This window comes from Limanda limanda, chromosome 7 (genome assembly GCF_963576545.1).
Source record: "Limanda limanda chromosome 7, fLimLim1.1, whole genome shotgun sequence".
NCBI lineage: Eukaryota > Metazoa > Chordata > Actinopteri > Pleuronectiformes > Pleuronectidae > Limanda > Limanda limanda.
This window is the reverse complement of record NC_083642.1, coordinates 22,366,834-22,394,399: the sequence shown is the minus strand read 5'-3', so window position 1 is coordinate 22,394,399 and position 27,566 is coordinate 22,366,834. Positions and strand designations below refer to the sequence as shown.

At 40.8% G+C, this 27,566-nt stretch overlaps 1 protein-coding gene across 2 annotated transcripts in view; it reads left to right on the top strand.

Moving 5' to 3' along the window:
• The first annotated feature begins 2,597 nt into the window (after window positions 1-2,597).
• Window positions 2,598-27,566, top strand: part of mtor (mechanistic target of rapamycin kinase) — an 87,895-nt gene continuing 62,926 nt past the window's right edge. Inside the window, exons 1-24 of one of the 2 annotated variants that reach the window (XM_061074315.1) lie at window positions 2,598-2,722; window positions 3,169-3,306; window positions 3,474-3,582; window positions 3,823-4,055; window positions 5,989-6,189; window positions 6,292-6,426; window positions 6,508-6,783; window positions 7,588-7,696; window positions 7,973-8,156; window positions 8,505-8,633; window positions 8,907-9,151; window positions 9,426-9,635; window positions 9,800-10,005; window positions 10,698-10,820; window positions 11,049-11,132; window positions 11,952-12,044; window positions 12,676-12,810; window positions 13,764-13,893; window positions 19,458-19,708; window positions 19,822-19,908; window positions 21,374-21,541; window positions 26,004-26,116; window positions 26,643-26,805; window positions 27,264-27,356. In XM_061074315.1, the coding sequence (XP_060930298.1) occupies window positions 3,178-3,306; window positions 3,474-3,582; window positions 3,823-4,055; window positions 5,989-6,189; window positions 6,292-6,426; window positions 6,508-6,783; window positions 7,588-7,696; window positions 7,973-8,156; window positions 8,505-8,633; window positions 8,907-9,151; window positions 9,426-9,635; window positions 9,800-10,005; window positions 10,698-10,820; window positions 11,049-11,132; window positions 11,952-12,044; window positions 12,676-12,810; window positions 13,764-13,893; window positions 19,458-19,708; window positions 19,822-19,908; window positions 21,374-21,541; window positions 26,004-26,116; window positions 26,643-26,805; window positions 27,264-27,356 (3,606 nt within the window). In that variant the 5' untranslated portion in view covers window positions 2,598-2,722; window positions 3,169-3,177. Of the gene's footprint in view, window positions 2,723-3,163; window positions 3,307-3,473; window positions 3,583-3,822; window positions 4,056-5,988; window positions 6,190-6,291; window positions 6,427-6,507; window positions 6,784-7,587; window positions 7,697-7,972; window positions 8,157-8,504; window positions 8,634-8,906; window positions 9,152-9,425; window positions 9,636-9,799; window positions 10,006-10,697; window positions 10,821-11,048; window positions 11,133-11,951; window positions 12,045-12,675; window positions 12,811-13,763; window positions 13,894-19,457; window positions 19,709-19,821; window positions 19,909-21,373; window positions 21,542-26,003; window positions 26,117-26,642; window positions 26,806-27,263; window positions 27,357-27,566 lie in introns of both variants that reach the window. The other variant, XM_061074314.1, reaches the window with a different exon arrangement.

The following is a 27,566-nucleotide window of genomic DNA, read 5'->3' as shown; positions in this document are numbered from 1 at the left end:
TACATTCAGTTCTTTGGAGGGTACATAAGCAATGAAAAGGGTCTGACAGCTTTCAGGTCATACACAGTTTAGACCATAAAACAGAGTAGGAAAATTTGTATATGTATGTATGTAGATATAAGTCATAAAACTTACTTTTCAACTACAACATAGGTTTCAACCATACTTAGTTATTTTTTCCATTACAGTATGTTAGTGTCAGTACCTCAGACTTGTGATATTAGTGTCAGTACCTCAGACTTGTGATATTAGTGTCAGTACTTCAGTCTTGTTATATTAGTCTCAGTACCTCAGACTTGTGATATTAGTGTCAGTACCTCAGACTTGTGATATTAGTGTCAGTACCTCAGAATTGTGATATTAGTGTCAGAACCTCAGACTTGTGATATTAGTCTCAGTACCTCAGACTTGTGATATTAGTGTCAGTACCTCAGACTTGTGATATAAGTGTCAGTACCTTAGACCTGTGATATTAGTGTCAGTACCTCAGACTTGTGATATTAGTGTCAGTACCTCAGACTTGTGATATTAGTGTCAGTACCTCAGACTTGTTATATTTGTGTCAGTACCTCAGACTTGTGATATTTGTGTCAGTACCTCAGACTTGTGATATTAGTGTCAGTACCTCAGACTTGTGATATAAGTGTCAGAACCTTAGACCTGTGATATTAGTGTCAGTACCTCAGACTTGTGATATTAGTGTCAGTACCTCACACTTGTGATATTAGTGTCAGTACCTCAGACTTGTTATATTAGTGTCAGTCCCTCAGTCTTGTTATATTAGTGTCAGTACCTCAGTCTTGTTATATTAGTGTCAGTACCTCAGACTTGTGATATTAGTGTCAGTACCTCAGACTTGTGATATTAGTGTCAGTACCTCAGACTTGTGATATTAGTGTCAGTACCTCAGACTTGTGATATTAGTGTCAGTACCTCAGACGTGTGATATTGGTGTCAGTACCTCAGACTTGTGATATTAGTGTCAGTACCTCAGACTTGTGATATAAGTGTCAGTACCTCAGTCTTGTGATATTAGTGTCAGTACCTCAGACTTGTTATATTAGTGTCAGTACCTCAGACTTGTGATATAAGTGTCAGAACCTTAGACCTGTGATATTAGTGTCAGTACCTCAGACTTGTGATATTAGTGTCAGTACCTCAGACTTGTGATATTAGTGTCAGTACCTCAGACTTGTTATATTTGTGTCAGTACCTCAGACTTGTGATATTTGTGTCAGTACCTCAGACTTGTGATATTAGTGTCAGTACCTCAGACTTGTGATATAAGTGTCAGAACCTTAGACCTGTGATATTAGTGTCAGTACCTCAGACTTGTGATATTAGTGTCAGTACCTCACACTTGTGATATTAGTGTCAGTACCTCAGACTTGTTATATTAGTGTCAGTCCCTCAGTCTTGTTATATTAGTGTCAGTACCTCAGTCTTGTTATATTAGTGTCAGTACCTCAGACTTGTGATATTAGTGTCAGTACCTCAGACTTGTGATATTAGTGTCAGTACCTCAGACTTGTGATATTAGTGTCAGTACCTCAGACTTGTGATATTAGTGTCAGTACCTCAGACGTGTGATATTAGTGTCAGTACCTCAGACTTGTGATATTAGTGTCAGTACCTCAGACTTGTGATATAAGTGTCAGTACCTCAGTCTTGTGATATTAGTGTCAGTACCTCAGACTTGTTATATTAGTGTCAGTACCTCAGACTTGTTATATTAGTGTCAGTACCTCCGACTTGTGATATTAGTATCAGTACCTCAGACTTGTGATATTAGTATCAGTACCTCAGACTTGTTATATTAGTGTCAGTACCTCAGACTTGTGATATTAGTGTCAGTACCTCAGACTTGTGATATAAGTGTCAGTACCTTAGACCTGTGATATTAGTGTCAGTACCTCAGACTTGTGATATTAGTGTCAGTACCTCAGACTTGTGATATTAGTGTCAGTACCTTGTTATATTAGTGTCAGTACCTCAGTCTTGTTATATTAGTGTCAGTACCTCAGACTTGTGATATTAGTGTCATTCCCTCAGTCTTGTTATATTAGTGTCAGTACCTCAGTCTTGTGATATTAGTCTCAGTACCTCAGACTTGTGATATTACTCTCAGTACCTCAGACTTGTTATATTAGTGTCAGTACCTCAGACTTGTGATATTAGTGTCAGTACCTCAGACTTGTGATATTAGTGTCAGTACCTCAGACTTGTGATATTAGTGTCAGTACCTCAGACTTGTGATATTAGTGTCAGTACCTCAGACTTGTGATATTAGTGTCAGAATCTCAGAAACCTGTGAGCTCCCTCCATCTCTCCAGCAGCTGCACAGCTCAGGCTTGTGAGGATTCTCTCATCACCCTTCATTCCTCCTACTGATGCCTGCAATGACTTTGTAATGAACCCAAGTGGACGGAGACCCAACTCTAGTCTGCCTCTGATTGGCTAACGTTTAGACATTAAGGAAAACAATTGGTTAGAGTAAGGGAAGTATGTCATGCGAAGCCAATCAGAGGGGAGATGGGGGCGGGTCTTCTTCCACATGGGGAGGTGTCAAGCGAACTCCTGCTAGCTTCTGGACTCGGTCCAACTCAGCAGTGGGAAACCGTAGCTAGCTAACCTCACCCTGTACGAGCCGGCGGACTTACAATGAGAGATATCCTGCAAGCAGCGAATAACTATTAATTGGCCGATATATTAATATAAACACGTAAGTGCTGCAAAGTGTCTTTCTGTACTTGCTTGAGCTAGATAGCTTGGCATCAGGTCAGGCTAACGTTAGCTAAACAAAATCAGCATGGTACATTCACAAGGCTCCGAATTAGTGTTTATCTTTTCTGAACCTGCTAGTCAGTGTTGTTCTAATGTGGAGACCATGCTATCTGATAAATGTCTATTTTTAGTTGTTGCTAACTAGCAAGGTTGTCGATAAGCACTGTTACCGTTAGCTAACCAGACACGTTAGCTGGGCATAGCATCAGCTGCTAACAACAACAATAACATTGACTTGGTGTGAAAACAACTCTGGACACAGTCCTCTCTTCCCTAACATGGTGTTAATGCTTGTGTTATTGTACATTTGTCCCCTGTCTCCATATTACAGAGCATTTTAGTGAAATAATGAATGTCTGCTCTGTTTGTCTCCTTGAAGAGAAGGCCATCCAAATGGTGATCATGTCAGGCACAGCCACTGTGCTGCAGCAGTTTGTCAGTGGGCTGAAGAGTCGAAATGAAGACACCAGAGCCAAATCTGCCAAAGATCTGCAGCACTATGTGACCACGGAGCTCAGAGAGGTAAGAGCAAACAGAAACATGTTTGTGTGTGACAGAAGTCTTTCATGAGGATTCAGATACACTGTGCACTACAAAAGTGTTATTAATCCCACAAGAGCTGTGGAGTAATTGCTGCTTTTTATATCTTTACTTCCCACATATTGATGCTGGTTTTGTGTCTTCCACAGCTGAGCCAAGATGAAGCCACTACATTCTATGATGAATTAAACCACCACATTTTTGAACTGGTATCCAGTTCTGATGTGAATGAAAAGAAAGGAGGCATTCTAGCCATCGGTAAGATGTAAACACAGACACATGAAATTATGCATAAGAGTATGTGTGTATGACTGTATGTAAATCAGCACATAACTCTGATACTGTATTTATTTTATTCTATTTTGTTCTGTATTGTTGTTTTTATATTGTTGTTTTATGTTCAGTGCACCAATGACACCAAGACAATTTCCTGTATGTGCAAACATATTTGGAAAATAAAATAATTCTGATTCTGATTCTATAACTAATTTGTTTCAGTGAGTCTGATTGGCGTTGAAGGAGGCAATGCCACCAGGATCAGCCGCTTTGCCAACTACCTGCGCAACCTGCTCCCCTCCAGTGACCCTGTGGTGATGGAGATGGCCTCTAAAGCCATGGGCCACCTGTCCATGGCTGGGGACACCTTCACTGCTGAGTATGTGGAGTTTGAGGTGAAAAGGGCCCTGGAGTGGCTGGGAGCAGACAGGAATGAAGGCAGACGCCATGCATCAGTAAGTGACTAGCAGTGACAGCTGTTTGTTGTCGAAATACCAGTCCTTCTTGGTGGTGTATTATGTGTGCTGGAGATGAGGGTGGATAATAACTGGACTCAGGATTGTTCCCTTGCCCTGGTGTTTTTTTGGTCATTTTTTACTTTAGCTTTAGTAGGATAAGTGGTGGTTTGTGTAGCTTTCCCTAGAAATAAATCTTACTTGTTGCTGTTGACAGGTTTTGCTTTTCTTTTAATATGGCCAATGTTTTTTTTTGCAATAAATGTACTATAACTCCTACTGTGTACATCCATATTATGGTCCACAAATAAGATATCATTTTTGCAAAGAGTATATGACAAAATTACTAGATTTTTATTACAGGATCATTAAATATTTTGAACGAATGTAAAAATGTTTTTTTTATTAACTTTAGTTAACTTTGAGTTGTCTCTGTGTTCTTCGATTTTCTGCCAGTATCTGTAATCAAACAAGAAATTTATGGTTTCTCAGTTAGCTGGGCCGGCATACTTTTTGAGTTCTTTATATAATTAACTAGTGCAGCTTTTAATAGAAGACACTCTGTAGCTTTCTACCAGTAATCCAGTCGAGGTGGGAGGAAAGCAGTGAGCAAGGTCAGATAGCATACATTTCATATTCAGGCATTCATGTTCATTGTAATGTTCATAGTAATCATAGTGTATTCTGACATACTATTTTGTGATTGGCACAGTTTTATTCCAACACATTAGTCAATGACTGCCTTTTTCAGTTTGCTTGACACAATGTGTAAGATATTCTGCAGAGAAACTCGAAACACTTGCTATTTACAGTCACCAGCTAGTGCTTAAGGTGACTTCACCAAGTTCACAGCTCACACTTTAAGTGAAGAATTTACACAGAGACAGAGACATGTTGCATCTAGTTAGCAACTATTTCAGGCAAGAGCCTGAGTTGAGGGGTGGAGTGATGGTTAGAACTGTTCCCTCGCTGTGAGAGGGTTCCTTGTTTGAAGCTTGGTTGGAAAGTTAGCATGTTCTCAGTGGGTGTAACAGTGCAAAGACATGTAGATTGGGGATTAGGTTGATTGGAGATTCTAAATGAACTGTAGGTTTGAATGTGAGAGTGCATGAGATGTATGATTAGCTGTTGACCTGTGCACAGTGTTCATCCCCTCTTGCTAAATGTCAGCTGGGACCCTCAAAGGACAAGGGGTATAGATGATGGATGCACGGATGGATTTCTTTTTTTTAAAAAACATATATTTATTGGTTTGATACATTTACATCAATTTACATTGAACAAGAACCTTCCTATAAAATGACAGTAAATAATACAAATATCACAAAAATTGCTAAGTTATGATTAAAACATAAATTCAAAAATGACAAAAACTTACAATAAAACTAATTTAGTTTAAACTCAATTAAAACAAAAAAATTAAATAAATATATATATATATATATATATACATAAGTAACATAAAATACAGTCACAAACATGGAACAGAGTACAGCACACATTCCTCACAAAAGAATAGTCACTTCACGTTTCCAATGCCTCTTCAATGTCACCATTCTTAATGAAGTCCAAAAACATCTCCCAGATACTGTAAAATTGAGAAGCTTTCTTCCTAACTATATATGTTAACTTCTCAAACTCGACGTAAAGTTTTTTAACCAGTGGCCTAGAGAGGAGCAACGAACATTCTTCCACGACAGAGCGATTGAGCGCCTGGCCTGTAGAAGACACAGGTCAACCATTTTTCTTCCTCTATTAGACAGAGAAAGATTGTCTGGATAGATGCTTAATATACATAACTTAGGATTTAGAGGAACACGGATGAATTTCTAATAATAATATCTAAACTTACTCTTTATTGACACGAGAAAGAAATAAACCTAAGAGAGAAGATGATTGACTAATCATTGAACGTTTTTTCTGTCTGTTCCAGGTGTTGGTGTTGAGGGAGCTGGCTGTGAGCGCGCCCACCTTCTTCTTTCAGCAAGTGCAGCCCTTCTTTGATAACATCTTTTACGCAGTATGGGATCCCAAGCAGGCCATCCGAGAAGGAGCTGTAGCTGCCCTGCGAGCCTGTCTCATCCTCACCACGCAGAGGGAGACCAAGGAAATGCAGAAACCACAGTGGTACAAGGTAGAGCATTCCTCTTTGTACTAGCAAATCACTTGTGTTTTGTTTGGTATAACAGTATACGTTATATCGTATTAAACATCATTGGTGTCTTCTCTGTAACAGCAAACCTTTGAGGAGTCGGAAAAAGGCTTTGATGAGACTTTGGCCAAAGAGAAAGGAATGAATCGTGAAGACAGGGTCCATGGCGCCCTCCTGATCCTGAATGAGTTGGTTCGCATCAGCAGCATGGAAGGAGAGGTGGGTCCTGATTTCACAGTGAACACATTCTCATGGTTTAAAAGCAAAACCTTCCTCTCACTGTCTTTTTGTCTTGGACAGCGCATGCGTGAGGAGATGGAGGAAATCACACAGCAGCAACTGGTCCACGATAAGTACTGCAAGGAGATGATGGGATTCGGAGCCAAGCCTCGCCACATCACACCCTTCACCAGCTTCCAGTCAGTGCAGCCGCAGCAGTCCAACGCCCTCCTGGGCCTGCTGGGCTACAGTACTCCTCAGGGCTTCCTCAGCTTCGGAGCCACACCGGCGCCTGCTAAGAACTCTCTGGTTGAGAGCAGATACTGCCGTGAACTGATGGAGGACCGATTCGATCAGGTGGATAGGGGTGGGAGAGGGCGGTCAGGGGTGATTACAGTGATAACCAACATACAGTATATGCAGGATTATTTCATGTGTACCTGAGACTACATCCACATTTCTATGTTCTCATTTTTAAATCCATCACTGCTGCTACTGTTACACCTGCCGTCCATGTTTCGGAGTGCCAGGTTTGTCCAGTTTTAGTTTTAAAACCAAGGCGCTGTGCTTTAACGGCAGAAACAGGGACAGTTGGAATTTATGACACAGTCACCCACAGTTGCTTCCTGGATGGTTTCAACTTGACTACAAGCACTGAAGGAAAAGCACTGAAGATTTACTCTCAGTTCCTCATTCCAGCTACAGTCAGAACATTTCCACCTCATTGTGGGTCCAAGGAAATAAATCCTTGCTCTTATTTTTCACCATTGCTGTTTCACATCTATAGTATTTTCTGTAACCTACTGCAGAGTAGATAATTTGCTTCCTGTTTACACTGATATGCACACACACCCACTGTGTGTGAAAGGTCACTTGAAATGTGTTTGAGGGTTTGTCAGAATTAATTGTGATTATTACTGAAACAGAGCTCAGTTGGACGTAGTTTTAAAATAATAAGGCAGAATGGATTTGGACAAAGACTGAACATTATAAATCACTAAATATTAAATATATGTGGCACACTATTCAGCTCTGACAATGTTGTAGTTGGATTTGAAGTTGTTTAAGAAATGTGTCACAATGTGAACATCACAACGACAGTGCTATTTTGAGTTTCACAAATCATATTCCACATAAGCTTATATGATGTTTTTTGTCCAGGTGTGTCGCTGGGTGCTGAAATACAGGACCAGTAAAAACCCTCTGATCCAGATGACCATCCTCAACCTGCTTCCACGCCTGGCTGCTTTCCAGGCACCTAGCTTTACAGGTGGGACCAGTTCATGTTTGACTGTCACCCAAGATCCAGTTGAATCTCACACAGTAACCATCTCCCATCTTCTTCACATCAAATCATTCAGTGCTTGTGTGCTAGAAATCAGAAGAGATCCTGACCATCGCTCTTTGGTCTCTGGGTCGATATCAGTGGGTTTTGATGTAACAGATGACCTGTAAAATCCCCTAGTCGGTGGACATATGTGTTTCAGCTTGTACAAAGACCTACATACGGTATGTGTTTAATCTTTTGCATCCACCCACTGTGCAGACCAGTACCTGTCGGACACTATGGGCTACCTGCTGGGCTGTTTGAAGAAGGAGAAGGAGCGGACGGCAGCTTTCCAGGCTCTGGGGCTGCTGGTCGTGGCCGTCAGGGCAGATATTCAGCCATACCTCACAAGGATCCTGGAGATCATCAAGGCTGCTCTGCCACCGAAGGACTTTGCACACAAGTCAGTAATCAAACACAATATATTATGTCAACTTGTAGTCTTCAGAAGCTGTATATTTATTTTAAAATGACTACTGTGTGACTACAGCTCATAGTGATGAGACAGAAATGGTGATTAGATAGTGACTCTGTTTACATGGACACTCATGTTTCAATATTTACCCGATGAAGACAATAGTTTGAGTGATACACTACCAGTAAACAGTATCTGAATAAGTTTGGACAGTTTTCAATAAGAAATTATTATTTTGAGTAGTAAATGCTCTGTAGGTTAAAACAAAATGTTGGGATACTGTCAATTAGATGAAAAGAGACTTGTCGTTACAGTGCATGTTTTTTCTGTGTGCAGGAGGCAGAAGACCATGCAGGTGGACGCCACAGTGTTCACGTGTATCAGCATGCTTTCCAGAGCCATGGGTCCCAGCATCCAGCCAGACATCAAGGAGCTGCTGGAGCCGATGCTAGCTGTGGGCCTCAGGTAGGACAGAGCAGTATTGCCACACTGCTAAATAATTCATCAAAGTTTTACCAATGCCTGGATTATATCGTTTGGCTGGGCATATTTTAATATAGTATATATTTTATATAGGAACCTTATTTAGCCGTTATTTAATCAGCTAAATACATAATTTACACATTCTTATTTAAAGTTATATTTGCGGACAACTGCACAATAACCCACTTCCATGTCCTCATCTAAAGATACGCCAATGACATTGAGCTGTTTGTCCCTCTCCTCCTGTTCATCTAGTCCTGCACTGACAGCCGTGCTTTATGACCTGAGCCGTCAAATCCCCCAGTTGAAGAAGGACATCCAGGACGGTCTTCTAAAGATGCTTTCGCTGGTGTTGATGCACAAGCCACTGCGTCATCCGGGCATGCCCAAAGGCCTGGCTCACCAGCTGGCCTCCCCAAGCCTCACAAACATCCCTGAGGCAAGTGATGTGGGCAGCATCACCCTGGCTCTGCGCACACTAGGAAGCTTTGAATTTGAGGGTAAGATCTTTGAAAAGACACAGCTTTTAAAAAACATTGAGCTCAAAGCACGACTGTATTCTTGGGATTTGTTATATATTTTGTGTTCTTGTGTACTTATATTATCCAAAATGTTTCCAACAATGTTCCAACACAGAGAAATCTCTATTTATATTCATGATAATGGAACATTTCATTTTGGTCGACTTTCAATTGCATCAAATCTACTGAACACGTGTCTTTTTACAAATCTTGTCCTTCAACCATTTGTCTTACTTTGTTTTTCTGTTACCAGGACACTCTCTCACTCAGTTTGTGCGCCACTGTGCCGATCACTTCCTGAACAGTGAAGCCAAGGAGATCCGGATGGAGGCGGCTCGGACCTGCTCACGCCTTCTAACTCCCTCCATCCACCTGATCAGTGGGCAGATTGTCAGCCAGACAGCTGTGCAGGTGGTTGCTGATGTGCTCAGCAAGCTGCTTGTTGTTGGAATCACTGACCCAGGTAAGACATGAAAGAGTAAGAATGCAGGAGGAAAGGTGTGGTTGTACCATGTGGATTTGTTAAATGTTGTTTTTTTAGAACTCAAAATAACTAGAACCAGGATTTGATTATAAGAAAATGTGAACAGCTATAATGGCCCAAGATGTTGTCCCTGTTTCCGGTAGATCCCGATATACGATACTGCGTGTTGGCGTCCCTTGATGAGCGTTTTGACACTCACCTCGCCCAGGCTGAGAATTTGCAGGCACTGTTTGTCGCACTGAACGATGAGGTGTTTGAGATCAGGGAGCTCGCCATCTGCACAATTGGACGCCTCAGCAGCATGAACCCCGCCTTTGTAATGCCCTTCCTTCGCAAGATGCTCATCCAGGTAGGAGGCAGCACAACAAGAAGCCCAACATGTGGCACTTTGGGTAGATTCATGATTTATTATGTTTGAAGGCCCCATTTGGATCTTGTTTAAACACAGTAAATGTCATTTTTAGCTCTGTCACTTTTTTTTGCATTGTTTCGTATCAAATGTTAATTGAGGTCAGGGTTACAGTCTGCACTTTACCAAAAACTTGCCGTAGTCAATCTGCTCATAAGTGATTTAAATCAAGTACAGCACAGTTCTTTTTAGCCTGCCTTCAATATTGAATGGAAGTCTTTTGATTGTAGGTCAAATCATGAAAACATTTGGTTTAAGACATTGGAGAAATTAACTATTTGTATTATTTATAAATTAACACCAGTTTACAAGTTGTTTATTACATCGATGGAAATTTAAATATTTTGCCATTTCTTCATTTTGTCCATCTGTCAATACATATTTCCTTTGCTTGTAACACTTGTTATCTGTTGTTTTAGTCAGGTACCAGTAGAGGGCAGAATAGGCCATGTTATTGTGCACAGCTTAAAAAGTGCAAGTGGTTTTCTTCTTTAAGGCATTAGAGAGCAGTTTCAACACAGACTCTTCCTCTAACGCCATAATGCACAGCATGATTTAATCTCATTACGATTAATTCCAGATGGAGAAGAGTGAGTGTTTTATGTTTTACTCAATTTCGAATTTTGTTGCAGATCTTGACAGAGCTGGAGCACAGTGGTGTCGGCAGGAACAAAGAGCAGAGTGCTCGTATGCTTGGCCATCTGGTCTCCAACGCCCCCCGCCTCATCCGGCCGTACATGGAGCCCATCCTCAAGGTACAACTCTGTTACCTGTCCACTGTGAAGGTGTATGAATTCATGAATGTACGCCAGATGGTTACCTGAGGCAAACCTGTGCACTGTTGTGTAGTAAGTGCATTTTATCACAGTCCATTACATTCTCATTTCCTTGAGCTTTTTTAATATTTTTCTCATTGTTAAACCTGAGGGCAACATTAGGGTTCAGCGGGCTAGGTAACTCTATTACCTTTCTTTCTTTTACAGGCTCTCATCCTCAAGCTGAAAGACACAGACCCCAACCCTGGAGTGGTCATTAGTGTCCTTGCCACCATTGGCGAGTTGGCTCAGGTAAAAATGGACTTTATAATTCTATCATGTTTTATAAGGACAAGTGAATAATGAGATTGTGTTAACCTGTGAGCCTTTTGCTGTAACAATTTAAATGAAAATAACTTATTTATTTTTTATTAAAAGCCGCAATGGGCTGTAGAAACACAGAGAAACTTCAGTAGTACAATAAAAAAACATGAGAAATTCTAAAAAATAAATGACCTAATAAAAATTATATTGTCACAGAATGGGGTTCAGGGCCATAGCAGAATGGTGCATATATTTGATGTATTAGGATTCCAGAGGTAGAGTCCTACCCATGGTGGTGAGGCTCGCTCCGCCCTGTCTAGGTGCTACAATAGTCCTCACAGAGGAGTGTGGAAAGTTGGCTCAGCGTAGGAAGAGCAGCTAAATGATCAAACATGTTTCAGGGGAATAAAGCTGTTCAAAGCAAAGGTTTTTTTTTCTCTTTGGATGTTAACTATGAAACCTTGTTCAGAAATTAACAGAGGAGGACACAAGAAAATGCAAATGAACAAATAATGTGGGGTTTTAAGGACACTTTAGTTAGTGTTGCAGAACGCAAAACACCCACTCTGACAAATCTGACCCAGGAACATTGAGAAGAATGGACTGAAAGTAAAAAAGACACAGCTCCAATTTACATGAAGTTTCAGAATAATATGACACATTAGGGGATGGATTGTGGATGTAGTCATACAAGAATACTTGTCATGTTTATATAATTTGTTCCCCTTGATGTTAGAGGATCCTATTGACAGACAATTGGACAGTTATTCACAGTTTTGATTGGTTCTCTTCTGCCTGTGCTGCCAGGTGAGTGGCCTGGAGATGAGGAAGTGGATGGACGAACTTTTTCCTATCATCATGGACATGCTGCAAGACTCCTCCTCATTGGCCAAGCGACAGGTATGTGAAGAAAGTGAAAATCTGCCTCATCTGGTTTTAATGTTTTATTTTCCTCAGCACTTCTCCAGGTTCTGTAAGATATTTATTTTGATGATACAGTCAATGCACATTTACTTTTAGTAAACACAACAGGATATAATATCTGGAAACGTTTTAAGTTGGTCAGAAAGTCAAGAGAACGTTGTGCTTCTGGTATTTCCTGCTCAAACAGGACGATGTGCCAGGAGTTGAGAAAAGATAGGATTAGTCAGAAGTATTACATTATAACAAACCTTCAGTAATCCTGTCAGTTTGTTTTTCAATTATACTCAGATCACAAACATAGCTTTCACAAATGTCATTTACTCGGGACAAGAATAACAGGGCTTTTATTTTATTTTATTGAACTATTCAGTGTGCAAGTAATGGCTTGATAACTTCAGAGTATGTACAGTAAACTGAATAAGCTGCACCCTTGCCATACAGAAAAAGATGAGCAATAACAATATGACAAAATCCAAATATAGTAACTTTTGTTGCATAATTTATTTAATAGGTTCATTTCAATGTGAGGAAAGGTTCATTCTAAACATTTTGTGTCATGCTTTTCTATCTGCGATCAAAGAGGTTCTCCATCTGACTTTTCCATCAGGTGGCGCTGTGGACACTGGGCCAGCAAGTGGCTAGTACGGGCTATGTGGTGGAGCCTTACCGCAAGTACCCGTCCCTTCTGGAGGTGCTGCTCAACTTCCTCAAGACGGAACAAAACCAGGGCATCAGGAGAGAGGTATGCACAGGGGCCTCTGCCTTCATTTTCCTCACAGTCGTCTATATAGAAATGTGAGACTAACGCCGTTGGTCATAGGAACTCAGTATGAGGCCGGAAACCCTACCTGTCAGCATTTACCAAACAAACACTGATCTGCTAAGATTTACTGACATTGACCAGTGAATTATAATCACATGAGTGCCTACCGTATGAGGCCATGCACATTTTCCATAGTCATCGGTAGTTATGTGGAACTTTTTCCTAAGTCTTGTGCTCTGATGTAAGTGAAAATTTTATAATTTCTTCTGTTGCTTATTAAATTATGTGCGGTTCACAGTGTTACTTGTCACTAAGTTTGGTGTGGGGCACATGGATATTTGCTCTGGCTTCTCTCGCAAGTTGTCTCATCTGTTAAATGGATCTGGAATCCCAGTGGGCTTATTATCCAATGGCAGTTGTGTGCCCAGTGTAGGTTGTTCTAACATAAGAGCTGCTCTTATGTTAGAATATATTAATGAAGGAGTATCCCACTATCCAACATTATCCAATATAAGCATCAAATACTCACATCCTGCAGGCCTGAAAGATGGATGTGCTTACTGCTTCCTGAAATCAACCAGGATTTACAGCACTTACTGTTAATTTCAGTGGAAACTCAGGAATACAAAAGCTTCTCATATAAACAATATACAGCTCTGCTGCTGATGTTTTAATTTCATTTTCATCATGTTCCAAATAATCCTGACTTTTCCCAAAAAAGGGGATAAATATGCAACTTCAACAGAGAGTCAGAGCTCAAATGAAACATGAAACCTTATGACTGTTATTGAATGAAAAGCATTGACTTAGTTTTTTTAGTCTTCATATTTTGTACTATACTGTAATCACACAAATAATGATCAACATAGGTAGTCAAATCGAAATCAAGTGCAATAATCTGTCAGGATTTCAGAACTGTGTGTCTTCAATAGGCGATCCGTGTTCTGGGTCTTCTCGGAGCTCTGGACCCCTACAAGCACAAGGTGAACATCGGGATGATTGACCAGTCACGAGACGCCTCTGCTGTCAGTCTCTCTGAGTCCAAGTCCAGTCAGGATTCAGGTAGGATTGTGTCACTATTGCTTAATAGTTTTGGCTGTGACGTTCCACTGGTAGACCTTCTCTCAGGGCAATGGAGAATCTCACTGTGTGGGTCTCTCAATTGAAGACCTTGGAGTTGTTGCTATGATTTTTGTGCGTCTTTTTGAGCCTGATGGAAAGTATTAAAACAGAGTTTGTTTATGGAGGACTTGTTATTATTGAGGCCTTGGACAATAATGGAATTTCTGAGGAATCTTCAGTAAATGGCCAATTAAACCATCATTATCATTTAATTACCTTCATGTTCGTTGGTTTGTAAGCAAGTTCACACAACAACTGAACAGATTTCCATTAAACCTGGGGGAAGGATGTTGTATAGGTCAGGGAAGAAACATTATATAGATAATTTAACTAGCTAATAATTCAAGGATCTTGATGATATCTCTGATGTGTTTAATTTGGTGTAGCTTGATTTAATTTACGTGTCTGTTGGGCTGTCAGAGGTATGTGCCAAGTGCCATATTGATCATATGCTGTTTTGTTTGTAGCAGGTTAGGTTAATGTGTTTTTTTAGGAAAAGAAATTCCTTCAAAAGAACAGTGGATTTCCTGTCTCCTTTAAGCCCCGACCATCTCCCAAACCACATCTGCATTAGGAAACAAACACAGGCTGTCTCTGCACTAACATCAACACTCCAGGCAGGAAGTGGACAGATCTGGCAGAAGGAGGCGTAGATGGTCACACACATTTTAAAGATGCACTGTAAAGTCTCTTAATAGAACAAACAACTTCGGTTTTAAATGTTAAAAAGCTTATCAAATGGCATTTTTTATTTTAGAAGATCAATGTAAATGTCATTCAGAGAAAGGCATCACAGATGTAAAACCAGAAATTTGCAGTCATAATTTGCTGCATCAGTTCTTCTGTGACATTTAGATTGATAATATTCAATAGAAAGAATGTGGGGCTGAAAAGATGGTTTTACACATTCCAGTTTTTACAACATTTTTAAGATCTCTTTCCTCCTCTCATTATGAAACTCTGTTGGGACAAATGTGTAAATGGTGGGCCACAACAGTCTAGATAATTAATGGAAAACACTGTATCCATCTTCACCTCTACCCTCATTCTGTTGCGAGGACATAATTATTTAGCCAAACTTTTTTTCTACAACATGTAGTTACCCACCTAACCAGAAGGTCAGTGGTTCGATCCAAGTCTGCCCCATTCTGCAAGCCGAAGTGTCCTTGGGCAAGATACTGAGCCTCAAAATTGCCCCTTATACCAGAGGAAGTGCTGCACATGGATGCACTGTATGAATGTGTGTGTGTGAATGATTGAAGGGCAAAAACTGTATTGTCAAGCACTTTGAGTGGTCATCAAGACTAGGAAAGCGACATATGATATAAATACAGACCATTTTTACCCAATATCAACATTGAAAAAAGGAACTGTGCATTTTACACTGCCAGCAATGTTTCCTATTGTGCAGATTCCTGTAACCACTGAATGCCATGTGTCATATGTCGGAAGACCTTTTTTATATACGATGTTTTATGCTTCTCTGAATTGATCAATATTTAATTGTAAAAAATGTAATATTCAAATCAATTGATATTTACGGGTGTGATCATCCCCTGTTGCATATTGAAACATGAATGCTTCCAAAAATATTCCCTGAGTTAGTAATGGGTGAGTGGGTAAAACACACCATTTAAATCTCAAGCACAGTTTTTCTTTAATCAGAATATAATTATTCTTCAGAGGAACTGGATTCATCTTCAAACATCCGACTTGTTGAATCTGGCCCACACAAACCACTGAAATCTTGCCTGGCCAAAAAACACTTATGATTATCAGTGTATGGTTTGGCTTGTTGACATTTTATAAATCGCCAGTTTGTTGAATAGAGTGCAGAGAATTGATCCGTTTATGTAGTCAAGACAAAATGCGAGGTTTTTTTTACCCTGCAATTGAAAAGTCAGCCGCAGCTTTTGCCCTGGGTTTGTGATTTGTTGGAGCCTCAATTCTTCAGGATCGGATTTCCGGGCTTGTGTCTGATCTACACCCAGCTAATCCCCAGGATGAGACCCTGCCAGTTGAGAAAGAAATATAACCAGCTCCCATCTTTCAAAGAGGAGATATTTAATATGAGGTGATCCACTTTCGACAGACTAAAATCCTCTGTTTGATATATTGCAAATGGTTGACATCAATATTTTTACGTGGGAGAGTTGAATACTGATACAGCCCTCATTCACTTAAATGCATTACCATACCAGCTAAATCATTCATCATCCTATTGCTGTCTGTTTAGTCAATATGTTTGTTGTCATAAACCATCAGAGCAACGAATGAAATGGATCTGACAGAACAGAACCACCTATGCAGCGTCTGTGTGGACAGATACATTCATGTCCAAGTGCTGTCGACCAGGTTTTACATTTGAGTCAGATTCTTTCCCGGCACTCTTCCTGCAACACTGAATTTGAACCCATGGGATTAACTCCCAAGATGTCAACCAATGGCTGCAAACACTGAATTCAGTTAGGGTATACACACGTTGTGTTGACAGAATTAAGCTAGGTTTTTTTCCCACAGCATGAAAGAAATAACACAATGAGGATTTTGTTCTTTTTAGCCTCACTAGGTGTGGGGTAAAACTCAACCATAAATATTTGCATTCATCCTCTGTTGACAGTGACAAACCACAGAAACTGTCATTATAATTTAAGAGGTTTTTACACGCCTTATCATGGATGGAAACTTTAAGCAGTTTGTCATCTGCCATTTTTCTCCGGGGGATCTTGAAAATTCATAATAATGGCAATAAAAATGCTAATCTGTCTTTCGTCATGTGAACTGGGTTTGGAGAACGCAGGTCTGCACTTGTCTAGTCAAGTGTCTCAGTATGTGACCTTGGACGATGTGGTAATAGTTTTACCAGTTTGTTCTCCAGCTAAATGGACTGTGACCAGAATTGGACGCTGTATATCTGTTGGCGGATTTGTCAGAGTCTGTGTCTGGAGCGCTAGCATCCCTGGCAGCATGTGTTTTGTTATGTGGGAGGTCAGTGGCTGAGCCCATCCTCTCACCTGACTTCAAACAAGACTGACCACGTCACGTCAGAACACCAGGCTCATAAAACTGAGGACATGATGTGTATTTCTCCTCAGTAAGTGTTTTTCCCACTACACATCTGAAGCCGGAATTTTTACCGTACTGCTGCCTCGCGTAGCTACGCTGATGCCTGTTTGTGGGCTTAAAAGATAACAGATGTGTAACCATCAATTGCTGACATTATCTAGACTTGCTGAAGGCTGGAATAATAAAAGATCCAACAGAAAAGCTGCCCTCTTACCTATATGATCCTTGCCAATTGGTTATGTCTGCTGTCCAGTCTGAGGGGAGACAAGGGGAGAAACTGTACTCCTGCAGAGGGCCAGTGAAACGCTGGATGCCAGACGTCTGTATTCTCAGATGTCTTGTAAAACCCAGTAGCTCTGCGATGTATGGACAGACTGACCCCATTTGCATTGTCTGTCATGGAAAACATTAATGAATAAAATGAATAAAAAAATAGAATCATGCATTATTTATGTTTGAAAAAAGGAACACCAACTGTTGCTTGGCATATTTTAAGAAAAACTAGACAGAGAAGACAGACAATGTGCTGTGTAAATCTGGGCATGGCTCCCAAATCCCTCAGTTCTCCAGCTCATGAAGTGTTTCTGAAACGGTGTGTTGCAGATGGCAGCAAACACACGAATATCTCAAATTCAAGGCTAATAGTGAGATTTATCATGTGTTCAGATCAAAATGGCACTATTAAAAGGTAAACAGGCTGTGTTAGCATTGGTGTGTTCCTCCAGGGACTCAGGCGAAGATAAAATCCGACCCACGAAAGCTGTATTGATTTGTAGCTCCATAAGCTGGAAAACGTATCAGACACTGAAACACTGTCGTTTTTATGATGCCACAGGACGTGAAGTCTGGTGTCTTATACCTCTTACTCAGCGATCGCAAGGTGAACAAAAGTTTCACTCTCTGTGTTCTGACTTAGATGGATCAGGAATGTGAGTTTGCACTGATTTGATTAGAGGTAGAGCCTTGACGTTTATGATTGGGTTGGGACAGTAGTTGACTTAACTTGGACTCTATCTGGCTGACATGTCTCCACTCTTTACTTGACCAATGCATCAATCTTATTGAATGGAGGGAGGAGGGTTACATTTTTTAAAAACAGTGCTTACGATCTGAACTCAAACTTGGCACTGCATCCAACACATCATAATAACAAAACATAAATGAAACGTATCCCAAAAGAGAAAGTTTGTTTTGGCAAATAAAGTTATTATTCCATGGTTTTTCTTGGGATTTTAACAAGACCAAACTCACGGGACATGGTCATCAACTAATGCAATGAAGCGTTGTCTTATTCAAAAAGGAGAGAAATATTCTCGTTTTATTTGTTGGCCAACATTAAAAAGGAGGTTTGTGCCAGAACTGACAAAGGGCCGGCAGCCAAAAATATCGGCTTTCCTCTCCTATCAGCCCATTATTGTTGTCAAAGCTAATAGCAAAAACCAGAAGCATTTTCAGCTGTATTAAGTTTGTGGAGAGAAGGTGTTGATCTGGATAGAGAGGGGGGTGGGTCTGGGATGCCATAAATCACTGTTGATATAAAACGTGCACACTGGAGAATTATTGCCTGGCTAATGGCTTCTGAGAATCATGACAGCACAGCCTTCAGTCCTTTATATTCACACGCGGTTGGGCCAAAGAAGTTGGAGCTGGAATTTGATTTGATTTGTAGTTTTGAAACCAACTGCAATACTCGTGATTAAAAAAAAACTAAAAACAGAAGCCTTTAAATATGCAGCTTTTAGTCTTGAGAATGGAGCTGGAGGCGTTCTTTTACCATCTAACTATAGAAAGGGATCATTGCTGCTTACTGGCACGTGTCTTTGCTTCACATCGTTAATTATTATTATCAACTAATTTATCAGATGTTCCATAATACTTTTAAACAGCAGGGAAACCCATTATTGCTTCTATTAGATAAAAATGATTTCTATGCAAAATGTAGATATTCCATCTGTAATTTCTGTAATTGCCAAATGTTTATAATGAGGATTTGTTTAAAAATTAAAAGAATCATTATTAAACTGTTGCTGGACTAATTAGAATGTGGCAGGCTGGATGGGAGCATGGTTAACTCCTTGAACTGGGGGTGGCTAGGATCCAGTGCAATTGACCGAGCCCTTTTCAAGGTCCTACTCCTGACTGATTAAACCTTTATGAACTACTTTGTGTTTTGTTAATAGTACATTTGGACATGGGAGTGGCTTGTGATGAGCATTGTTTCATCTTTGAAGGTGCAGCATTTGGAGGAATGCAAAAGAGTTAATGGAGCAGTCCTGGTCATTTGGTTTACCACCAGAATGCTTACCTTAGATATTTAACAAAGAAGGATACACTTTCTCCTTGGCTTGTTGCACACCACATAATAGTTTCTTCCAAAAGAGTATGAGATGTTGTTTGATGAGTTACTAATAAGATCCTCTATTTTGTCTCCCTCCCAGCCGACTACAGCACCAGTGAGATGCTAGTGAACATGGGCAACCTGCCTCTGGATGAGTTCTACCCAGCCGTGGCAATCGTCACTCTGATGCGCATCCTGAGGGACCCTTCACTGTCCAACCACCATACCATGGTGGTCCAGGCTGTCACCTTCATCTTCAAGTCTCTTGGCCTCAAGTGTGTCCAGTTCCTGCCGCAGGTCATGCCCACTTTCCTCAATGTCATCCGAGTCTGCGATGCCAGTATCCGAGAGGTAGGTAGCTCTATAGAATACAAAATAAGAGGCCGTCTGGTAGATTTGATTATTTACCTCCTTGTAATAATCAAATGTACTTTTTTGTTGTCTGTGCTCTTCTTGCCCTGCAGTTCCTCTTCCAGCAGATGGGAATGGTGGTGTGCTTTGTGAAGATCCACATCCGCCCCTACATGGACGACATCTTCACCCTCATCAGAGTGAGTAGCTCTGTCAAACCCCCCCCCTCTTCCTCCTCCTCCCCTAAATCCGTAAACACTAATCATCCAGCCTCTTATTTTCTTGCATGTCAGGCAAACAGCTGCAAACTCTTAATTGCACTCAGTTTTGCTCTGTACTTTCCTCATTAGAAGTAAATGCGTTCAGTGCCCCTGGATGAAGGTCTGGCTCCGTGTCACACATCAAAACACATCATGTGTGGCACTGTCAAGACTGGAGCGGCTGTGGAGCTGAGACAATGAGAAAATCATGTTATTTATATTTGGTTAATATCCTTTAGTTTCGCCCTTTTGCTGTTCCTTATTGTTTAAGGTCACACTTTTTAACTAGTGATGAATTCAGCTCGGCTTTTCACTCATGTGGTTTGATTAATTTCTAAGAGACCACTGGTGATGACCCCTGATATTCAGTCATATCACATGAAGTGCACTAACTGCTATAGCCCCTTCACTTGCCCTGCACATAATAAAAAAGCAAGGTACAAACTTTGACTGTCCTTGTGTTGGAATCTAGCTTGCACTGTTACGACACTTTTGCAATGTCGGTACCTCCTCCTGGAGAGAAGCAAATAAGAGAACTGGACCAGTGCGCCTCAAGTCCGTCTGAGTTACTAAATGGCGAGTGAAACAAAGAATCTATTCATTTTAGCTCCAGATCAGCTACTGCATCCAGATGAGAGGGCTGGAATAACCATTCAGGATGTACACTCACTTGCACTCTAGTCAGCTGCCATGGGGAGAGAAAGAGAGAGAGGGAGCAGGAAGCTGGGGGCTGCTCGAAACCTCTGGTCACTGACAAAACACCTCCACCAGATCTCACAGCTGAGGCCCATTGACTGATTGACGTGTTGCGTGACTTCCAGTCTTGCACCTTAACTCCAATTGTCATTATGTCGAATGTAAACAGACTTTCCAAATCGGTGTCACGTGCCCCACAGAGCGGTGATGTCAAACTCAGTGGACAGGAAATTGTCTCCATTCCTGGCTCTCCATGTATTGTGAGGCTCCCTCGCTCGTCTGTGGCACAGGATCGCTGAGTGAAGTCTGTCTAAAGTTCTCTCTCACACTCGCCCTGTCGTTGGAAACACATTTTGACACAATTCCTCGGGCCAGGACAAACTAAGCACTGTATCAAAGCAAAGGTGAATGAGGTGGTGCTGTGTGCCGAGCGCTATAGGATGTGAACTCCCAATCTTGTAAAATTGTATATTGAGGAATTAGACTTGTTTTAATTCAGGCCTCTCGGTTTAAGGTAAATCTTGTCTGTCTATAAGTTAAGGAAGCGTTGTTTTTCTGAACTTGTGTAATGTACATTCGTAGTGCATTACATTACATATCTTAACTAAACATAACCAGAAGAGAGGTTCTGGGTTTGTCTATATCCAAAGGAAATACCCCATGTATGATATTGCTGTAATTAATGACAACACACTATTCTGTGCTGTAGGAGTACTGGACACCAAACAACCCCATGCAGAACACCATCATCCTTCTGATCGAGCAGATCGTGGTGGCACTGGGTGGAGAGTTCAAGCTCTATCTACCTCAGCTTATCCCACACATGCTGCGTGTCTTCATGCACGACAACAGCAACGGACGCAGTGTTACCATCAAGGTGAGTGAATAGTCCAGATGACAAAATCGCTAATCCTGCTTTGCAATTATAAGGTTACATCCGGATGAGTGGGACGTTGTGGAAATTAATCCAGAAAGAAAAATGTAGATCACAGAGCTGAAGCATCTTAAAACAAATTACTCTCAAAAGCTTAATAGCTTAATAAATGAATTATTGCGTTTAATAGGAGTAAAGCTGTCATCTATGTTCATGCAGCAAAAAACAGAGCAGTAACAAAAAGTTAAAAGACTCTTTTGAACAAAGATTTAACTAACTCAAACTGCATATATCAATAGAGAGACTCCAGTCTGTTATTTTTATTATTGCACTCCCTGCTTACTGGATCAGGTTCCATGTCCTTGAGCAATGCAGCATTTTCCATATTGTTGAGTCATTGTAGATTTTTCACTGAATAATTGAAGTAGTGGCCTTACATCAGACCTCATTTCCAACTAGGGACGGGAATCGGCAGGGACCTCCCAGTACGATACTATCACGATACTTAGGTGGTGATACTATATGTAGTGCGATTCTGTAAGTATTGCGATTCAATATTACGATTTCCTGCGATTTCTTTTGTTTATTTTTTGTTTTAAATACTGGACCATGGAAAAAAGTTGAATCACACCTTCAAATACAACACAGTCTAATTCACTTAGAGCGTTAAAAGTTTTATTTCAAATATTAACATTAACTTAATGACTGCCGGGCAGCCAATAGAGAAAATAAATAAAAATGTGCCCTATTATTGTATAGCCCCTGTCAACTGCACACAAACTGAAAGATTAAGAAATGTATGCCACTTAGGCTACTTTTAAACAATAAATAAAAGGTAAATTAATTAGAATGAATAAAAGTTTACTTAAAATATAAACTTTGAAATAAACAAAAAGTAGGCTATGCTTCGTTGTTGTTTGCATGTAGTGTATGCAAAGCTAGTGCTTGGGTATGTTTAGATTCTTGTGCAAAAACAAGAGCTGGTCAACATGCTCTTTTTTTCTTTTTTTCAAAATCGATTTGGGAGGCAGCATGGCGATTTAAAATTGTCATTCACAAGAATCGCGATTTGTAACTGAATTGATTCTTTCCCCCCATCCCTATTTCCAACTCTCTATTTCTAACTGACAATTTTGGCAGTTGTTAGGCCCTGTCGAAGTATGTTTCATAATGCTTTGAAAAAGTTTTTGAGGTCTCAATGCTGCAAATTGTGGAAACGCTGCTGGATCCATTTTAGTTTGAAATCCCTGTGGATGTGTTTGAGTCTGGACGAGCAGAAACTCAGACTTTTGGAAATGACTTGTACTTCCATGCTTGTTTCCTGATTGTATCTTAGCCATCACAACAAATCCTTTCCCTGTTTCATCATGCTGGTTTCGTGGGACCCTTTTCCAAAATAAAACACCAGCCTTGTCTACCAGTGGTAGCAATTGCAAGTGCTGCTAGAACTTACTGTCAGTAACGGGTCTAACTCGTCATCGATCCAATCAAGGAAATCCCTGCGCTTACTTTCCACCATTTCTGTTCCGTGTTCTCTGTATTTTTCGAGGGGACAATCTGCTTCCTGTTAACACCGGCAAATTAACATCAGGTTGTGGTTGGTTTTTGACACAAAAACAGAATGTCTGTCAAGTTCAGGTTGGGCTCAGCTTATTTTCCCTCTGGCTTTGTCGGTTTCACACATAAAATTGTGAAATCAGTTTTGCTGTCTTAAAATGAAAACTTGTCAGTATTTTCATTTTCCAGTACTTTTCTGAGGGCCTCTTTTTGTAACCCCCCCCCCCCCACTATTCATTATTATTCATTATTACACTATTCACACTGATTGGCAAAGCAGAGATCAACTTAAGTGCCTGGGATCACATTTCCTCTCATTGACCTCCCGCTCAGAAAATATTGCTTCTGAATATAATACAAGCAGCTGTGCAGGGGGTCTGTAGTTTGGCTGCAGTGGGTGCAGGTTTGTGACAGAGGTAATTGCCAGTAAAACGTTCGATAAAAGGCTGTTAAAGTTGTAAATGTGTGTTGTTGTGAGCATAGTTGTCATGCCAGCAGCAGTGATTTGTGTACAGCCCAGTTCACATTATTCCCCTTTTCCCCTGCTCTTGGCTGCACCACCCAGAATAAATTGTGCCAGGTGGAGTTTAGTCTGAGTGGGCCTTCAGAATTCTCCCAACAGGACAAACTCTGTGCAAGAGAAAAATGCACAGGAAACAGTAGAGATAACTCACACATTGAGATGTGCTTGTAGTCTGTGCAATATCTTCTGATATTGATTGTCTTGAGTCTTTTTTTAACATATTGCTAACGTGAGACTGAAATATAATATAAGAGAGGTGTAATAGAGAAGTCGAAGTTTAGTGTCCACATTCAATAATGACTTTTAAATGGTAATATGCACATCATAGTATAACATGGCCCTTAATATGTCACGTAACGTTTTTTTTTTTGTTGCTTTAGAGTTGACCACTAAGCTTAGTTTGACATTTGACAGCTGTTCGTATTAATGGAGTAAAGTGACACATTGTGTGACATATCTGGTGGAGAAAGTCCAGTCATTAGATTAAAAAGGTCAAATCGCAGATTGGAGTTACTTGAGTAGATCATTTAATCTTATCAGCACTGCCAAGAGGAGTGAGCTCCGTTCAAACAGTAGACCATCACTTCACACTCATTTAGGAATTACAGGAGCTCGGATCACATTTAAATTATTGTGGCACTGCTTTCTATTCATGGTTTTCATCATTATCCATCACAACCACTCAGGTCTAAGCCGTTCTCTTGTAATACAGCAGTTCAAAGACAGTATAGAGTGTAGCTGACACACTCAGCTACACTCTGTTTCAGCAGCTGCTGCCAGTGGTTGTCAGGGTTTTCCTTCAAACCCTAAATCATGCTTTTGGTGAAGACCACAAAAACAGAATCATACGGAGCCGGGTCATCTAGTGCTCTCTCCTCTGGTGCTGTGTTGTCTCAGAGTCTGCAGTATTAGATAACCCAACAGCCCACGGTCTGGATAGCCTATAACTAAGTCTGGAGTCTGATTTCAAGTGCAGGATGGGGGTCTTGAAAAGGGGGACCTGAGAATCGGGTTACCTTCTAGTCCAAAGTAGAAGAAAAGAAAAACATACTTCCATCATTTATGGGGCTGCTCTCTCCAGCCTCCACTACCCCACAGCACACATGCTCGTACACCTCCACCTCTGCTTCCTGCTGTCTCGCCGTTTGCAATCTAGACATGCGGTTAGAGGTATGAGGAAAGTGCAGAAGCAGTCATGGTGTGTGATGAGGCCTGGGGTGGATTTGTTGGCTGCGACATACGTCATCCTTCAAGACCACCGTCTGTTTACGTACGCTGCTCACACATGGTGCACACACGATGGCTGCCATTACACTAGAGCTCAGACACCTTTTCACAAAACGGCCACAAAACAATGTTAACGTTGTCATTTAAGGGGTATAATGGAGAGAGAGCTGGCTGCCTGGATGGAAACAGCCCTCTGAAGACTGTTTACACCCTGCTGTTTCATCTCTGAATCTAGGACTTTGTGTTCAGACTGGATTTAAAATGCCTGTGCCAAAATCAGACTTGGTGTCACCCTGTTAGATATTACATTAAGAGTTTCCGCTGTGCTCAGAACAATCTGTGTTCCATTTATTACATTGACTAATCATAAGGAGGAGGATCACACTCAGTGATGAGTAGTCACTTTATTTATCATTGGGCATACATCATTGTCTTCAGCTTATTTGTCCTTTCTGATAAGGAATCATTGATTAAGATTCCCATGACGCGTTGCACAGTTAATGTCACGATAACATAAGGTCCCATTCGTTTTACATTTAAGTTGTGCTGCTAATTTTAATTATCTTGTGAAGTGTTAGGTGCTGTCCAGTGTATCGTCTAATGACAATGTTCACATTGAAAGATCTGTGTGGATGATGTCATAGGGGTAACTTCGAACCTTTGCTCAATTCTAGTCTTGTTTATATGAATAGTTTATGCATTAAGTTCTACAACCAGATTGTTATAAGAAAGTAATCCTGTACCTTGTTAGTTTGGAAGGTCACCAACAAAGTATGCCTGAAAGCAAACTTACTTAGATCAAGTTTACATCCATCTAATATACATGTATGAACTTGTAATACAGTATTCTATGACTGCAACAACAAATACATTGTATGTTTGAGTTGTGTGGCTCCACTGCACTTTCTATTGTATTTAATGGTCTTTTTACTGTGAAGTTATCTGGTCATTCATCCACTCATTGCAATGCAGAGCTTTCCTGGAAGGCTGGCATGTACATAATGCCAGTACTTTGCCAGCAAATAAAACCCCATCCGGATTTCCTTTAAGAATCCCTGAAGGAAACAATTTAGCCTTAACAACAAACTCATTAAAATGAACTGCTCATGTTAATTGTTGCGGTATGTGGGTCTGAGAACTGTGTGCTTTATTTTGCAGCTGCTGAACGCCATCCAGCTGTTTGGTGCCAACCTGGACGACTACCTCCACTTGCTGCTGCCTCCCATTGTCAAGCTGTTTGATGCCCCTGATGTGCCCCTGCAGGCCCGCAAGTCAGTGCTACACATGCCTGTCCCTGTGCTCATGTATCTGTAGTTGGATCATGTAAATGGTTAAAATACATTTTCAATGGAATCTTCAGTGGATTTTATTGTTTGTTGTATTAGTGTATCTTGTAAACGTAATTTAAGTTGGTAAAGATTTCAAAAAGAACCCATCTTGCAATGTTAAACAACCTGATAAAAAATATTGCTGGGTTTGTCAAGATTTAAATGGTTCCTTCTTGGCCCTTTTACCAGCCTTTCATTAACTTGCATGGAAATCTGTTAGTAATTTTTAAATAATTCTGCTGAAAAACTAACATTTACCAACAGACAGGGGTGAAAAACATAAGCTCCTTGTTTGCGAGAATGAAACTAGACCTTTCCTGTGACACTGAAAAGAAAAGCTTGGATGGTATAATTGTTTACATCCCAGCATTTGTATGAGGGATTTCTATGATGCAGACAAATCTAGTTGGGCTTTCTAGTGTTTAAGCAAAGCTGAGCTATTTATCTGTTTTTCCTCTGTGTGGCTCAGGGTGTCTTTGGAGACACTCGACCGGCTGACGGAGTCCCTGGACTTCACAGACTATGCTTCACGCATTATCCACCCAATTGTTCGGACACTTGACACCACGCCTGAGCTGCGTTCTACCTCCATGGACACCTTGTCCTCGCTTGTGTTCCAGTTGGGCAAAAAGGTAACTGTAGCCGTCCCCTGGGCTCCCTTCAGATGTAGCTATTATTCAGTAGGCTACTTACAGCCTCCCCACTGTTGGCCCCAGTCTTTATTACTTCCTGCCAGACTGCTGTCATTGGCCATTTGGTGGTGGGGGGTAGTGTTTATGAGCATGGATGAGGTCATATTTAGCCCTCCCTCCCCTCCTCTCCCCGTGCCGTCCCCTCCCTTATCCTTAAACCATCCTATCGTTTTCAGGTGTAACCTCAGAGCCACCAGCCTACATGCATGCAATGTCTGGCAGCGTGTGTACAGGCAAAGCTTTTGATCTGAGACGGATGGCGGTTAGATATAAGTGCAGTATAGCACGATACTCAGTTATTTGGCTCAGGATGAGGGTAAAGGGGTAGCAAGACTAAACCACATAAAGCAGACATACACCCCTTTATTTACACTCCTTTGCTTCCCTCTTATTTTCAGTATCAGATCTTCATCCCAATGGTGAACAAGGTGATGCTGAAACACAGGATCAACCATCAGCGTTATGATATACTCATATGTCGCATTGTTAAGGTAAGTCACACCCAATATATGTATCCAAATTGATACTACGCACATGTTCAACATGACTTCATGAGCTTTTGTTCATTGCCTCTTGCCCAGTCAGGTGCAAAACAGTATACTCCCTCACGACACATGGCCAAGCAATACGTTACATTATAATAAATAAACATTTTTCATGAACAGTTCCCCATGAGCAAGTCATTACTGTGTGCTGTTTAT